The sequence below is a fragment of the Bison bison genome, unplaced genomic scaffold, assembly GCF_000754665.1.
Source record: "Bison bison bison isolate TAMUID 2011002044 unplaced genomic scaffold, Bison_UMD1.0 scf7180017864184, whole genome shotgun sequence".
Lineage (NCBI taxonomy): Eukaryota > Metazoa > Chordata > Mammalia > Artiodactyla > Bovidae > Bison > Bison bison.
Window position 1 is genome coordinate 2,589,121 of NW_011494756.1, and position 15,347 is coordinate 2,604,467.

General features: G+C 38.8%; 1 protein-coding gene across 4 annotated transcripts in view; it reads left to right on the top strand.

Annotated features, from left to right (window-relative positions):
• SMAD1 (SMAD family member 1) overlaps positions 1 to 15,005 on the top strand; it is an 84,198-nt gene extending 69,193 nt beyond the window's left edge. For all 4 annotated transcript variants that reach the window (XM_010843675.1, XM_010843674.1, XM_010843676.1 and 1 more), the window contains 3 exons: positions 3,212 to 3,433; positions 9,108 to 9,364; positions 13,635 to 15,005. In XM_010843675.1, the coding sequence (XP_010841977.1) occupies positions 3,212 to 3,433; positions 9,108 to 9,364; positions 13,635 to 13,778 (623 nt within the window). In that variant the 3' untranslated portion in view covers positions 13,779 to 15,005. The remainder of the gene's footprint in view (positions 1 to 3,211; positions 3,434 to 9,107; positions 9,365 to 13,634) is intronic.
• Positions 15,006 to 15,347: the final 342 nt, after the last annotated feature.

The following is a 15,347-nucleotide window of genomic DNA, read 5'->3' on the forward strand; positions in this document are numbered from 1 at the left end:
GTTCCTCTGCCTTTTCTAAAACCAGCTTGAACATCTGGAAGTTCACAGTTCACATATTGCTGAAGCCTGGCTTGGAGAATTTTGAGCATTACTTTACTAGTGTGTGAGATGAGTGCAATTGTGTGGTAGTTTGAGCATTGCCTTTCTTTGGGATTGGAATGAAAACTGACCTTTTCCAGTCCTGTGGCCACTGCTGAGTTTCCAAATTTGCTGGCATATTGAGTGGAGCACTTTCACAGCATCATCTTTCAGGATTTGAAATAGCTCAACTGGAATTCCATCACTTCCACTACCTTTGTTCGTAATGATGCTTTCTAAGGCCCACTTAACTTCACATTCCAGAATGTCTGGCTGTAGGTGAGGATCACACCATCGTGATTATCTGCGTTGTGAAGATCTTTTTTGTACAGTTCTTCTGTGTATTCTTGCCACCTCTTCTTAATATCTTCTGCTTCTGTTAGGTCCATACCATTTCTGTCCTTTATCGAGCCCATCTTTGCATGAAATGTTCCCTTGGTATCTCTAATTTTCTTGAAGAGATCTCTAGTCTTTCCCCTTCTGTTGTTTTCCTCTATTTCTTTGCATTGATCCCTGAGGAAGGCTTTCTTATCTCTCCTTGCTATTCTTTGGAACTCTGCATTCAGATGCTTATATCTTTCCTTTTCTCCTTTGCTTTTTGCTTCTCTTCTTTTCACAGCTATTTATAAGGCCTCCCCAGACAGCCATTTTGCTTTTTTTGCATTTCTTTTCCATGGGAATGGTCTTGATCCCTGTCTCCTGTACAGTGTCACAAATCTCCGTCCATAGTTGATCAGGCACTCTGTCTATCAGATCTAGTCCCTTAAATCTGTTTCTCACTTCCACTGTATAATCATAAGGAATTTGATTTAGGTCATATGTGAATGGTCTAGTGGTTTTCCCTACTTTCTTCAATTTAAGTCTGAGTTTGGCAATAAGGTGTTCATGATCTGAGCCACAGTGAGCTCCCGGTCTTGTTTTTGCTGACTGTATAGAGCTTCTCCATCTTTGGCTGCAAAGAATACAATAAATCTGATTTTGGTGTTGACCATCTGGTGATGTCCATGTGTAGAGTCTTCTCTTGTGTTGTTGGAAGAGGGTGTTTGCTTTGACCAGTGAGAATTAGCACTTTTTAAAGTAAAGGACTGGAAATAACCTCAGACTTTGTCAGAAGTCGCTGATATTTTTTTAAGGTTTTCGCAGTTGATGATGAACTCAGAGAACTTTACTTCAGTGTTCAGTGGAAGTTAAATAAATTGGAAGTTACACCTTTTTAATGTGTAAACATTTCTTATATCTTTTTTATTGGCTATGTGTTTTTTTACTGACTCTGGATTTTGATAATCTGTAAAGCATCCTCTCAAACATATGAGCTGACCAAGATTCTGGTTGGGGAAAATAACTCCTATCTCACACACCTTTGGAATGTGTATTTGGGGAACAGAAGGGAATGGGCATAGCCTGAAACGGTTACGAGCATGTGGACTAGCAGCCATGGTTGTTAAGCCAAAATGTCTGATTTCAGAAAACAGACCTTTAATTGGCTTTCACATTTTTCCTTTAAATGGCTAAAAATTGCTTCCCCATTAGAAAGTAAGTTTACCATTAATGTTTTTCTAAGGACTGCTGGCTTTGTTGAACCTTGGTGGTTTTCCTGGAGCAGGGGGTCAGCACACTGCAGCCCACAGGCCACGTCAGCCTGCTGCCTATTTTATAAATAAAGCTTTATTGGGACGTAGCCATGTTTATTCATTACATATTATCTGTGGATGTTTTTGCACAGCTAGGGCACAGTTGAATAGAGGCCATAGAGATTGTGTGGCCTCTAAGACCTTACTGGCCTTTTACAGAAAAAAATTGTCAGTCTCCAAGCTAGATGAATAGTACTTTGAATGATCCTGGTAGCTGATTAAAGCCTTCTCTTAATGACGTTGCAGCCTTCTTTAAGATTTGGCCCCTGTAAATCTGAAAGAACCTTGCTGATTGACATGATAGCTGATTGACATGGGATGACACTTAGCAATCATGGAAGATGGTGTTTGTTTTCAACTCACCTGCTTAAGTGTATAAAGCAGCGAATGTATGGATGGATTTTTTAATGATTATTTTTCTTAATTTCTTTACCGTATTCTAAAGTAAAGGGTGTTTTAATATTCATGGAGGTTGATGTTCAGAACACAGAGGTCGTTCTCCTTTAACAGAGTTCATGCTTCCAACATGGATTTTCTTTCTTTTTTTTTAAGTGATTGTATACTCCAGGCTTCATAAAAACTTCAGATCATTACATATTGGCACAGTGGAAATATATGGTTTGTATTCCTGGAATCTCTAAAAGCAGTGATATAAGAGGTTTTACTGCAGAAGGAACTTATCTTTAGAACCTTTTAGTTGCAAATGTTTAGAAGCATGTTCTGTTTGGAGATTTGTTAGTCTTAAGAGATTTGACTTAACAAGCTGCATCCTGTCAGTAAAGTTGGGTAATTTCCATTGTTGGCCCATTCTGGGAATGGAGAGACAAAACACACCTGCTCTGCATGACTTAAAGCAAATATAAGGAAGTTAGCATGAAATCTGGGTGAGAGAGATATGATTCATCCAGGAAGAATGGCCAGCTGGCAGGATTTCTTCCTGAGTTTGAGGACTGGAGCAAGGCTGTGAGAGTTACTGGCAACGTGAAGTCAAGTAACTTTTTATCAATAATTAGAAACTGATTTTTCATTGCTTTAAAGCATCGGCATACTGAGGCATTGTCCAGAGTCATTCCTTTTTTGTGCCAGCACCTCTGGCATATTTCCTGTCCTCTATTGTTCTCTCCCCACTTGTTTTTTTCACTTGCCACTTGTTGCCTTTCTTTAGATGGTGAGCCAGGGTCAGTGGTGGGGTCATTTCCATTTTGGCAAATTATAGAGCCAGCAGTGTCCTGGGAGTGTCCAGCACATACTGCTGGCGTGCTTAGCTGCCGTCTTGTTGATCCGATAGCCATCAGAGAAAATTATCTTCCAATGGAAGGTGAATGCCCCACTTAGCAAGGAGTCCCTGCTCCTGAGATCAGAGATAAACTCTGTACCTGATAATAGTGGTGGCTGTGTCACATCTTCATTCCATGACCCTGCGCCAACTTTACGCCGCAGTCTCAGTTTTCGAACGCCCGGGGCACTCCCCATGGGTGACTCTAAGCTTTCCTTTCTTACAGATGTTCAGGCGGTTGCCTATGAGGAGCCGAAACACTGGTGCTCTATTGTCTACTATGAGCTCAACAATCGTGTGGGCGAAGCGTTCCATGCCTCCTCCACGAGCGTGTTGGTGGATGGTTTCACCGATCCTTCCAACAACAAGAACCGCTTCTGCCTCGGGCTGCTCTCCAACGTTAACCGGAATTCCACCATCGAAAACACAAGGCGGCACATCGGGAAAGGTGAGCCTTCGCTGGAGCTTCTCTTGAACGGTCTGTCTGTCGCGTTCTACTTCCCCCAGAACTGACCGGCAGTCATTCTGGAGCCAACGCCAGATAATATACGCCTGCTTCAGTTTGTAAATACTTTTTTCAATTTGTGTCATCAGGAAGTTCTTCATTTCCCAGTCAGTGATTTTTGTGGTCTACGGACTCATAATTATTATTTAATTAGTTGAAATTGTGATTTGCTACTTGGGGATACTATTCTATCATATGTTTTGCTGCAGAATGAAATAGCTGTTAAAAATTCTTTACAACCTAAAACTAAAAGCAAATGCAAAGAAGTAAACACTAATGTATTTCAAGTGGAATACATTAACTCACTGGGAAAAAAAACTTCAAGATAACTTATGAATATAGTAGTAATTCAGGAGACCTGGGTTCAATCCCAGGGTTGGGAAGATCCCCTGGAGTAGGAAATGGCAGCCCTCTCCAGTATTCTTGCCTGGGAAATCCCATGGACAAAAGAGCCTGGTGAGTTGCAGTCCATGGGGTCGCAAAGAGTCGGACACAACTGAGCGACTAACATGGCATTTGCATATCCTTGGCCTGGACCAGGTAAGGGAGAGTGCCAACAAACATATCCTGAACCCTTTTGAGTGCTCTTGATTATTTAGTGGCAGAATGAAGGAAACAGTTATGAAACTTTAAGATGTATTCATATTATAAAATTAAGCAAATGACTAAATGTGGATGCTGTGGGGAACCTGGGTTTTCACTGTGGTATAAGAGACATACAGGTGTGGAGGAGGGTAACAATAAACCCTGTGGAAGTTTTAGTGTGAAGTTATGATTTTAGTAATCTGTATGTGTGTGTGTGCATGCATGTTTGTGGTCTCCGGTATATGTGTGTGTATGAAGGCCTATGTATTGGGTTGGCCTAAAAGTGCGGATTTTTTTCCATGTTACAGAAAAAGCCGAACGAACTTTTGGACCAATCCAATAAATGTGTTTCTGCGTGCATATAGTTTCTGATTCATCTATTGGGTTCGATCTGTATGCATATAGTTTTCGATTCATATGCTGAAAGGGTCAAGAGGCAAAGATACCCAGCAGTAGTAAGCACATACAGTGATCAGATCATCATTTCTTGACGCCATGCTGCTAGAGAGGAACCCAGACTTTGGAGAAAGGGCTGACTTCAAGGCTGGAACAGGTGGGCACAAGATGAGCGTAGAATGTTTTGTTACGTCTGAAAGTAAAGAAATACTTATGCCCGATGGAGGCATGTCACAGGAGCCAACTTGGAGTGATTTCCACTGCCAGCTTGGATAATTGAAACACTGAAATAATTAAATACAGTGATGAGTTTTAAACCACTGGAGAACAATAGTAATTCATAAGTCCATACCGATAATAGATAAGTAAATGAATGGCGAAGGCTGATGGCTAAATATAGTGTGAGTTGGTGGAAAGTCTCCATTTTGCAGCCCATCAGGCAAGAATCATCAATGGATGATAAGTATAGAGAGAATTTTTTAGTGAGAATCGGGCTATTTATATGATTTTTAAGTGTCTCCTCATAGACTGCCTGTTACTTACAAGGGAGAGTAAAAATCAGTTATTGTATCCTGGAGAAATTGGAGAACTTGACTAGGTGATCAAAATGACCATCACCAGTGAGAGACAGGTGGCTATCATATGTCTGCAGCTGTGGTTCCCTGATGAGGAGGTAACAGCACCTACAGAGAATCCCCGTTGAGAATGCAAATCTGAATCTAATCACAGGGTACCTTCAGACAAACCACAGATGAGGCACATTCTATTAAAAAGGGTGAGGAGGGACTGTATTCTTCCAAAATATCAATGTAAAAAGACAAAAATGTGAAAATATTCCAAACTAAAAGAGGCTAATGAGATACCACAGCTCTGTAGTAATCTGACCCTGGACATGATCCTGTACCAGACAGGGAAAAAAAAATACTACAAAGATTATTATTGGGGTTAGCAGACAAAGTTAGAATTTGAGTGGTAGAAAGGATAGACGTGGTGTATCGATGATAAGTGCACTGGCATTGCTAACTGTACTGTGGCTTGTAAGAGAAAACTCCTGATTTTAGGAAATACACACTTAAGTATTTAGGGGTAAAGGGCCATCGTGAAATGTTTCAAGAAGAAATTATATATGTCTTTTATATTTATAGATCAATAGAGAGAGCTATCTATCCATCTGAGAGTCCTGTGTCAGAATATATACACATGTGTGTGTATGAGGGTGTGTGTGGAAGAATAGACGGAGGGCGGTACCCATGGTGAACATATGGAGCAAATTGTCACAACAGATGAATCTGGATAATGGTTCTATGGGTGTTCTTTGTTCTGCTTTTCTTTGTTGTTTGTTCTGTGCCTATATGTTTGAAATTATTTCCAGAGTAAAAACTTTTTAAATGACCTCTTGTGAAATTTAAACCAAATTAAAAGGTTATTTAATAGATCCTTAAAAGACATTGGAGATGCAGTTGAGCATTTAATCCTGGAAACAAGAATAACTCCTCATAAAGCAGGAATTGATAGATAGTTTCTTAGTATGGTTAAGGCAAAAAAAAAATCTAAACTACACATTTAATGATAGAATGCCAGAACTTAGGTTCATAGCATATAGATACCTTCCTGTGGTCTGTAAACCCCTGGAACTATATATAAACACAGTTTTGCATACATTTGGGACAGAGGAACATATTTTTAATTCTGTTCTAAAGTTGACCGTTACTGCACAGTAGTAAAAAGCCATTGTAGTCTGGAACATTGCTAATGACAATTCGGAAGAAAACACGGATTCTGGGGATGCTGCTAAAATTGTTCCAGATGCCTTGACTAGAAGCACTCAAATGAAGATTTATAAATAATGGAAATAAGCCAAAATTATCATTATTTGTAGATGAAATGATTAATTGATATTAAATGATAATATTCTTGGGATCGGCTCTTGAAGTGAAATTAGAAGGCCAAAAATTCTTCATGTATTTTGCCAAATTACTTTCCAGGAAATTTTTGTTAATTTTCAGTCATACCAAAAACTTATGAGTGTCCTTCCATTTTTACTCATTCAAAATTACTTACAGTGATTGTGTCTAGTAAAATGATAGGATTGTTTATCTAGAAACTACTAAAGAATCTATTTTTAGAAATTGTATGTCAGTTCTCTTTAATCTGGCAATAACTAGTTAGAAAAATATAATGGAGAGGAAAAAAAATCACATTTTCAGTAGCAACAGAATGCATAAATAACCTGAACCAGCGATATATGAGAATTATATAAAGAAAACCAGATTTAACTGAGAAAGAAAATTTGAATAAATAAATGGCAGTCAATGTTCCTAAAAGAGAAGACTTAATATGGTGAGAGCATTATAAGGATATTCTAATTTTTCCTAATTTAATTCATAGTTTAAAACAATCCATGTCAGAATTACAGTGTGATGTTTTTTGAAAGTTGGAAGATGTATATTCTGCATGTTATCTGGAAGTATGCATTAAAGAGGCTTCCCTGGTGACTCAGATGGTAAAGAATCTGCCTGCAATTTCAGAGACTCGGGTTGGATCCCTGGGTATACGTTAGTGAAAATAGCTATATTTTTCATTGAAGGAGTAAAGAAAAGAATCTTGAGGTGGGGGTTAATAAAAGATTATGAAGCTACAGTTAAATCAATGTGTAGACAAAGCAATAGAATACAATAAATTCAGACTGGACTATTTATAAAAGTTTAATGTGTGTTAAATGAAACAAAACAAATTGGTAGACTGTTTCAATGGTCCTGTAATAACAAAGTTAGCTTTGCAGGGAGGCTAAGAGTTCAAATCCTGACCTCATTCCACACATGCAGGTAGATTAATGAGTTGAATTATTTTATGGAAAGCTATTGAAAAGTTTGAAGAAAATAAACTGATCAGAGAGGCAGAGATTTGCTAAGCGTAAAAAGCAATAGAAGAGTTTACAAGAGATTTGTCTGCTTAGAAATTTCAAACTTCTGTGGGTTAAAGAAAAACAGTAGCATGAACAAAAAAGACAAAGGACTAGCAGGGAAACAAATAGGAAATAAATTATTTATATCTTTCCTATGTGTGCAGCTCATAAAAAATATTAAAATACTGGAACTCCAATGGGATAAATAGGTAAGAAATATGAACAGTAAATCCACAAGAGAAACACAGATGGTGAGTAAGCAGAGCAGCACTATCGAGACTCAGTGCAAATTAAAACAATATCGTTTTCCAGCTATAAATTAGGGGAGTTTTGTTGTGTTTGAAACTCAGACTCAGTACTGGCATGGGTGAAATAAGAAAGGCGCACATCTACGCTGGAGACTTGCAAATTGATAATTGCACTCTGGCAAAGTGAATCAAAAGCCTTCGATCCAATGACTTAACTTTCAGGAGTCTCTCTTAAGAATATTATCAAGAATTATGCGGCAACATTGATCATGGCATTGTTATAACAGAAAATTGGCATTGACAGAATGGTCCAGTAATGGGACAATCCTTTAAATAAATTGTTGTATTCATTCAGTCATGGAAATGTGTTAAATGTTTGCAAAGAAAGTTTGGTGATACCCAAGACCCACAATGATGTGTATTCATAGTTATTACCTCTGGGCCGCTAAAGGAGTGATCATGTGTTCTGCTTCCTTATATTTTGCTTCACTTTCTAAATTTTCTAAAATGAAAATTCCTCATTTTTATAATCAGGAAAAAGTAAAAAAACAAACACACACCCTCAAATTGTTTTCTCTACATCAGACAGAAAAATGGGCTTCTGCTCCAGCGGCGGTTTAATTGTTACAGGAACCTTAGCCATTGTGTATACTTATAAACACAGCACACAGTATTTTGGATGAGACAATAGCTTTAGCACTGACTAAGCCTTGCCAGAGTTACCTGCAAGGTCCATTGTTGAAGGCCACATGGGATGGGACTCTTGTTTGCTGGGTGGCCTGGAATGCTATGGGGCTTTGTCAGAGTGGGTTTTTTTTTTCCCCCTTTCATTTTTTTTTAAGGATTGGATAAGACCAATTTCCTACACTCCTGGCACTCAAGATCTCACCGGAAGAAGTTTGGAGCAGATGATAATTCAGCAAGATCATATTCTACACGGAATTATTTTTTCTGGGCTGTTTTCCCTGGACCTTTCCTTCTTTCCGCTCTCAGCAATACTTCCTCCACCTGTGGTTTTCTGGTTCCTTTACTCCTCTTGATCCTCCCTTTCCTTACCCTAAAAGTTTTTGAACAGCTTAGCTGCAAAATAAACACGAGAGAGCTTATGTGATGAATATGTGTAGGATCCCATAATCAAGTCCAGCTTTCTTATGCTATATTTTGTAAGTGAGACTGTGCTCTCAATCCATGGCCAAATAGGGCATTAAATGCTTTTGAAAATGAAATTGCTATCCTCTGTTAACTGATTTTTAAGTTAACACACTTTGCTGTGTTATTAAATATTTTCTCAAAATTGTCTAGACAGGCATGTTGGCATACGGGCTTTATATTAACTGATATCGTTAACTAAGATTTTATCAATTGTGTAAGACTTAGGGAATGTTTATCTAATAACCGTGTAAATTTACATTCTGAAGCTACCGCGATGCTTGTCAGCTGTGAAAAACAATAATAACCACACTCTACGCTTGTCTTCCTGCAGGAGTTCATCTGTATTATGTCGGAGGCGAGGTATATGCCGAGTGCCTCAGTGACAGTAGTATTTTTGTGCAAAGTCGGAACTGCAACTACCATCACGGATTTCATCCCACTACCGTTTGCAAGATCCCGAGTGGGTGTAGTTTGAAAATTTTTAATAACCAAGAGTTTGCTCAGTTACTGGCACAGTCTGTGAACCACGGCTTCGAGACGGTCTATGAGCTCACAAAAATGTGCACTATTCGCATGAGCTTTGTGAAGGTAAGTGGTTCTGGTTCCTCTGGTCAGGGTTTAATACACTTCTGCATTATATGTAGATCTGTATCCTCTTGATATATGTCTGTAGACACCAACTTATTATCTAGCCATTTTAACCTTTAATAAGAGGTTAACTGTTGGGAAAATATCATTGGAATGTAGGAGTGTTTGTGTTAAATGTTAATAATAGCAGGTTTTTAAAAACTTTTCCTTATTTGAATAGTGCTATTTTATCTATTGTAATATTATTAGAATATGTTGTATATATATAACATATATACTCTAAATGCATGGTTGTCTTATGAGATCAATCCTGTAAGCACAACCCTCTTTTTTTTAATTCTATATTTGTTAGTATTTTTGTGATGATAAACACTTGGTACTTTTGTTGCAACAGTAAGCAAGTGATTTTTTTTGTAGAGTCAAAGGTTTTTTTGAAAGTGAAAGTTTGCCACACTAGGATTTATTTTTGATTGGTCCAGGATATTTTTTAGTGGTTCCAGCAAAGCTTGTGATTTTGTTATAATTCAAGAGTTTAATAAGGCCCTTGCCTTAGCACTAAGATTGTGCTGTTAGGTTTGAGGAGGGTCAAGGTTACAGACATTGTTCACTAGAAGTGACCTCTTTGCTGCCTCTTCTTCTGCCACTGAGAAGTAAAAATTTTAAGATGCCATCAAAGTATAAAAAATAGTTCAAATATATGATTAAATTTATAAGTCAGTAGGTGGCTCAGTAAAGAATCCATGTGCAACACAGGAGACGTAGGTTCGGTCCCTGGGTCAGGAAGATCCCCTGGAGAGGGAAATGACAACCCACCCCAGTGTTCTTGCTTGGAAAATCCCACGGACGGAGGAGCCTGCCAGGCTTCAGTCCATGGAGTCACAGGAGAGTCGGACACAACTTGGCAGCTAAACCACCACCAGCAACAACTTACTGTGGCTGACTTGTCTCTGAATTCTCAAACATAGACTTTCCTCCTCTGTTACCCTGAGTAGCAAAACTAATTATATATTTGGGCGAGGCAATCACCTTTCATGTCCTCTCCTCAGAAGCTCACTGAACTTGTTGTTAGACCTGTTCTGTGATGAATTTATTACAGAGGATAATTTCAGAACCTTACTTTGTTAATCATCCTTTACATCAAAGATAACTTTCCCTGAAAATCATTTTTTCCCTACTTCTCTGAGTCATGTTAGGAGAGTTTCACTGTGTTGTCTTAGTGTTTGTTTTCTTGAAACATAATTCAGCAGTTTCTTATAGCCAAGTCTGGTACCTTTCAAATATTAAAGGAGATTTTCTACCTTTTAGAGAGGTTTTCCTATATGCTGTATACCTATGAGACCACAAAGAGCTTTCTCATCCATTATTAATATGCATGGTTTAATTTTTTTTTAACTTTTTAAAGTTTTTTTTTTTTATTGAACCATTTTAAACATCTGTATTGAATTTGTTAGTATTACTTCTGTTTTATCATTTGGTTTTTTGGGTCACAAGTCATGTGGGATCTTGGCTCCCTGACTGGGGATCGAACCCATAGCCCCTGCATCGGAAGGCGAAGTCTTAACCACTGGACCACCAGTTGTAGTTCTTCAGTCACTAAGTTGTGGCCGACATTTTTCAGCCCCTTGGACTGCACCTCGGCAGGCTTCCCTGTCCTCCGTCTCCTGGAGTTTGCTCACACTCAAGTCCATTGAGGCATCTCATCCTCTGTCATCCCCTTCTCCTCCTGCCTTCAGTCTTTCCCAACATCAGGGACCAACAGGGAAGTCCCTGATTTCTGACTTAGCATTTTGACTAAAGTGAATTTAAAATTAGGATGATGACTTGCCTGCATTGTGTTTATTGTTTTTGTTGATAGGGAGGAAATATAATAAAACATGAAGATCCATGTTCTTACTCTGTCATGTGATTAAGGCCCAGAGATTCCTTCCTGACCCCCGTGTTCATTCTCTTTAAAATGGGTGGCTGTAGTTAGGGAACTGGGGTCCTTCGATGAGTCCATTATTACTATCAAAGGACCACTCTAAGAGAATTTACGACTGTAATGCTCCAATTGGCTTTCTTCTCAAACTTATCTCTTATTGATTACCCAATCAATTTTAATAATTTTACTTTTACAGATTTTTAATTATTTACTTTTACACAAGTGAAAACCACCTTTACACTAATAAAGAGTGTTTATAATCAAAGATATGCATTAAAAATAGATTAGCATTTCATTCATTCAGCAAACATTTTTTAGCACCATTCCAAAATAGCAATACAAAGATAATAAAACACCTAAAGTGTCTAGCTTCAAGATTCTGATGGCTTAGTCTATGTTTAATTATAATATAAATTGATAAGTACTGGAATGAAGGGTTATACAAGCTATAAAGGACAAGGCTGAGAAGCTGGATTTGGAGAGTTAAACATTTTAACCTCTTGCTGACATGATAAAGGGCAGCTACTTACTACATTAGCAACAAAAAATGTGATCACTGTACAGCCTTGTTCTTTATTAGCATAAGCACTACATACTCTTCCCTCAGCATCTTAGAGAAAGGATAGAAACTATTTTAATAATGTTAAGAGCCAATTTTGTACTATTTTGTGAAGATGATCAATTTTGGCCTTTAAGCGTGTATTTTATAAATTATTTGCACAGTAAACTCCCCATATGTGAAAATTCTAAGTCATTTCATCTCAACAAGCATCTCTAAAGCTTCTGCTTTGTGCCGATCACTCTGCTAGATGTTTGAGAAGAAAAATAAGTGAGATCTGGTCTCTACCTTCAAAGAACTTACTGTCTAGTGCAGGAAACTTGGACTTAACCTTTTCATTAAAGTTAGCAGTATGGTGATATGTTTACAGATGCATGGATGTTTATATCTATGCGGTTCATATATTTCAAGTTTCTTCTGAAAGTTCTGATATTCAGATATATTGCTTGAGATTTCTGAGATAGATAAAGAGAACCCAGCCTTCTCTGACATCTCTCAGGAAACAAGGGTTTATCAGTATCTCATACGCCCTCATCCACCACACCTGTAAGGATTTGATGTTTGCAATAGCAAAATTATTTTTCTCTTTTTCATAGAGACTTCTGTCAACTTTCATGTCCTAATTCAGTAATCCTGAAGGTCTCTGGCAAGCTACCCTTTTGTACAAATAATCCAAGTCACTGGTTGCTGCTGCTGCTGCTGCTAAGTCACTTCAGTCGTGTCCGACTCTGTGCGACCCCATAGACGGCAGCCCACCAGGCTCCCCCGTCCCTGGGATTCTCCAGGGAAGAACACTCGAGTGGGTTGCCATTTCCTTCTCCAGTGCATGAAAGTGAAGTCGCTCAGTCGTGTCTGACTCCGCGACCCCATGGACTGCAGCCCACCAGGCTCCTCTGTCCATGGGATTTGCCAGGCAAGAGTACTGGAGTGGGGTGCCACTGCCTTCTCCGAAGTCACTGGTTATGTGTTACTAATAGATTTTTGGATACTTATGTGCTCCTGCCAGATTTGCTTAGAGATCAAAAGGTCAGGAGCTCTGTGTTAGCAAAGGAACTGTCAGGGGCTGAATAGGGAGAAACAGAATGTCAGTTTGTCTTGCATGCCTTTTTTTCTTATTTTCTTGATGATAAGAGTTTAACAATCCCTGTCATCACAGTATGAGTAACATAATGGACAATGAAAATGAGAGCTACAGAGTGGCTATTACAGCAGCCTTGTAATGTACTTTGGGCTTCTGTGGTGGCTCAGGCTGTAGAGAATCTGTCTGCAGTGCAGGAGACATGGGTTCAATCCCCGGGTTGGAAAGATTCCCTGGAGAAGGGAATGGCAACCCACTCCAGTATTCTTACCTGGAGAATTCCGTGGGCAGACCTGGCGGGCTGCAGTCCTTGGGATCACAGAGTCAGACACAGTTGAGTTGGACACTTAATAATGTAGCTTAAAATTTTCATTCCCCGAGACTTGTACTCTTTTTTTTTTTTTGGCCATACTGAATAACATGCGGGATCATAAGTTCCCCAACCAGGGATCCAGCCCGAGCCCCCCACCGTGGAAATGCGGAGTATTAACCACTGGACCACCAGGGAAGTCCCCTAAGACCAGTACTTCTTAATCTGGAATCCACATATGGTCTTTGGGGAGCTATAATTGTCTGGAAATCATGTGTACACATTTGTGTTGTGAAGAGAACCATATCTTTAATGGGAGCATCCGGTTGTGTGAGCTGTTTTTACTCCGTAAGTTGAACCACTGAGTCAAGCAGGTTCAATGACTCCCACTGTTGTTTCCAGGGCTGGGGAGCAGAATACCACCGCCAGGATGTTACCAGCACGCCCTGCTGGATCGAGATCCATCTGCACGGCCCCCTCCAGTGGCTGGATAAAGTTCTTACCCAGATGGGCTCACCTCATAACCCTATTTCATCTGTGTCTTAAACGCCTCAGGCTTCTGCCTCTGGAGAACTATTGAGCCTTGCATGTACTTGAAGGATGGACGAGTCAGACAACCATCTGAACTGACAAAGGAGCCTTGACAATACTTGACCCTCTGTGACCAACTATCGGATTCAGAAATTGAAAACCCGGGCTAAACATACTGTTGATATCAAGAACCTGTTTAGTTTACATTGTAACATTGGATTGTAAAATCAACTAAAATGCATACTTTTTAGCAGGACTTTGTGTATAGTTAAAGGAGAGAAGGCCAAGCCAGGGACAAATCACCTATTGGAAAAACGATCCTAAGAGAGTCTTTTGTGTTTGGCACTTTAAGGTCATCGTTTGGCAGAAGTTAAGCATTAATAGTCTTTCTGACGTGTGTTTTTATCAGGTTTAGAGCCTGCGTGGAGTCTTCTCTTCGTGGGTTTTCATAATATTTTAAAACTATTCGTTTAGTAAAGGTTTTTGTTTGTTTTTTAAGTAAAGGTTAATCTTGGTGATATACATAGTAATCTTTCTAAAATCGTATGCTGACCATAATGCTGTCAGAATAATGTTAGACATAATGCTCTTTGCTAAATATATATGTACAGAATATTTGAAAGTTAAGAATTGATTAGACTAGTGGGTTTTAGGAGTATTGAAGGGGCGGGGGGAGAGGGAAATGCAAATGTAGAATATACTGTAAAAATTCAGTTTGTTGCTTTAAAGAAACAAACTAATGTCTGAATTTTGCTGTGTTTCAATTTTTTAGAGATTTTATCCTTTTTTTTTTTTGCATCTTCTATCTCATCTTCTCCAAAAAAAAAAAAAAAGTTGTGCAGCTGGTTAATTCATGTAACTGTGAGAGCAAATGAATAATTCCTTCTGTTCTGAAATTGACTGCCTATGTATTTCAATACCAGTTGAATGGAGTTGCTTGAATTTAATAAGGAGTTTTTATGGAGTTTACAGTACAGAAATAGGCTTTAATTTTCAAGTGAATTATTTGCCAAACCTAGTAACTGTTAAATATTTGGAGGATTTAAAGAACATCCCTGTTTAAACCAATTTCAAACTTTGAAAAAAATTTTTTTGTACTATGTTTGGTTTTATTTTTCTTCTGCTAATCTTTTATATTCACTTACGCTCTCATACATTGAGTACTTTTATTCCAAAACTAGTGGGTTTTCTCTACTGGAAATTTTAAATAAACATGTCATTATTGCTTACTTTGATTAAAAATTTGTTGTTTCCTTTGTTCGCACATAAGATGTTAGGATTCATAAAATTCACTACTCTCTTGAGAGATTTTTCTCAAATATTCTTTGCCAAACATAACTAAATGACTAAAAAACTAAATTGCAGAGGCAGGGAGACTTAATCATGAAAAGAGCAGTGCATGTCTGCTCAGTCACTGAATCATGTCTGACTCTCTGCAACCCCATGGACTGTAGCCCGCCAGGCTCCTCTGTCCATGGGATTCTCCAGGCGAGCATACTGGAGTGGGTTGCCATTTCCTCCTCCAGGGGATCTTCCCAACCCAGGGATGGAACCCCAGTCTCCTAGGTCTCCTGCGTTGGCAGG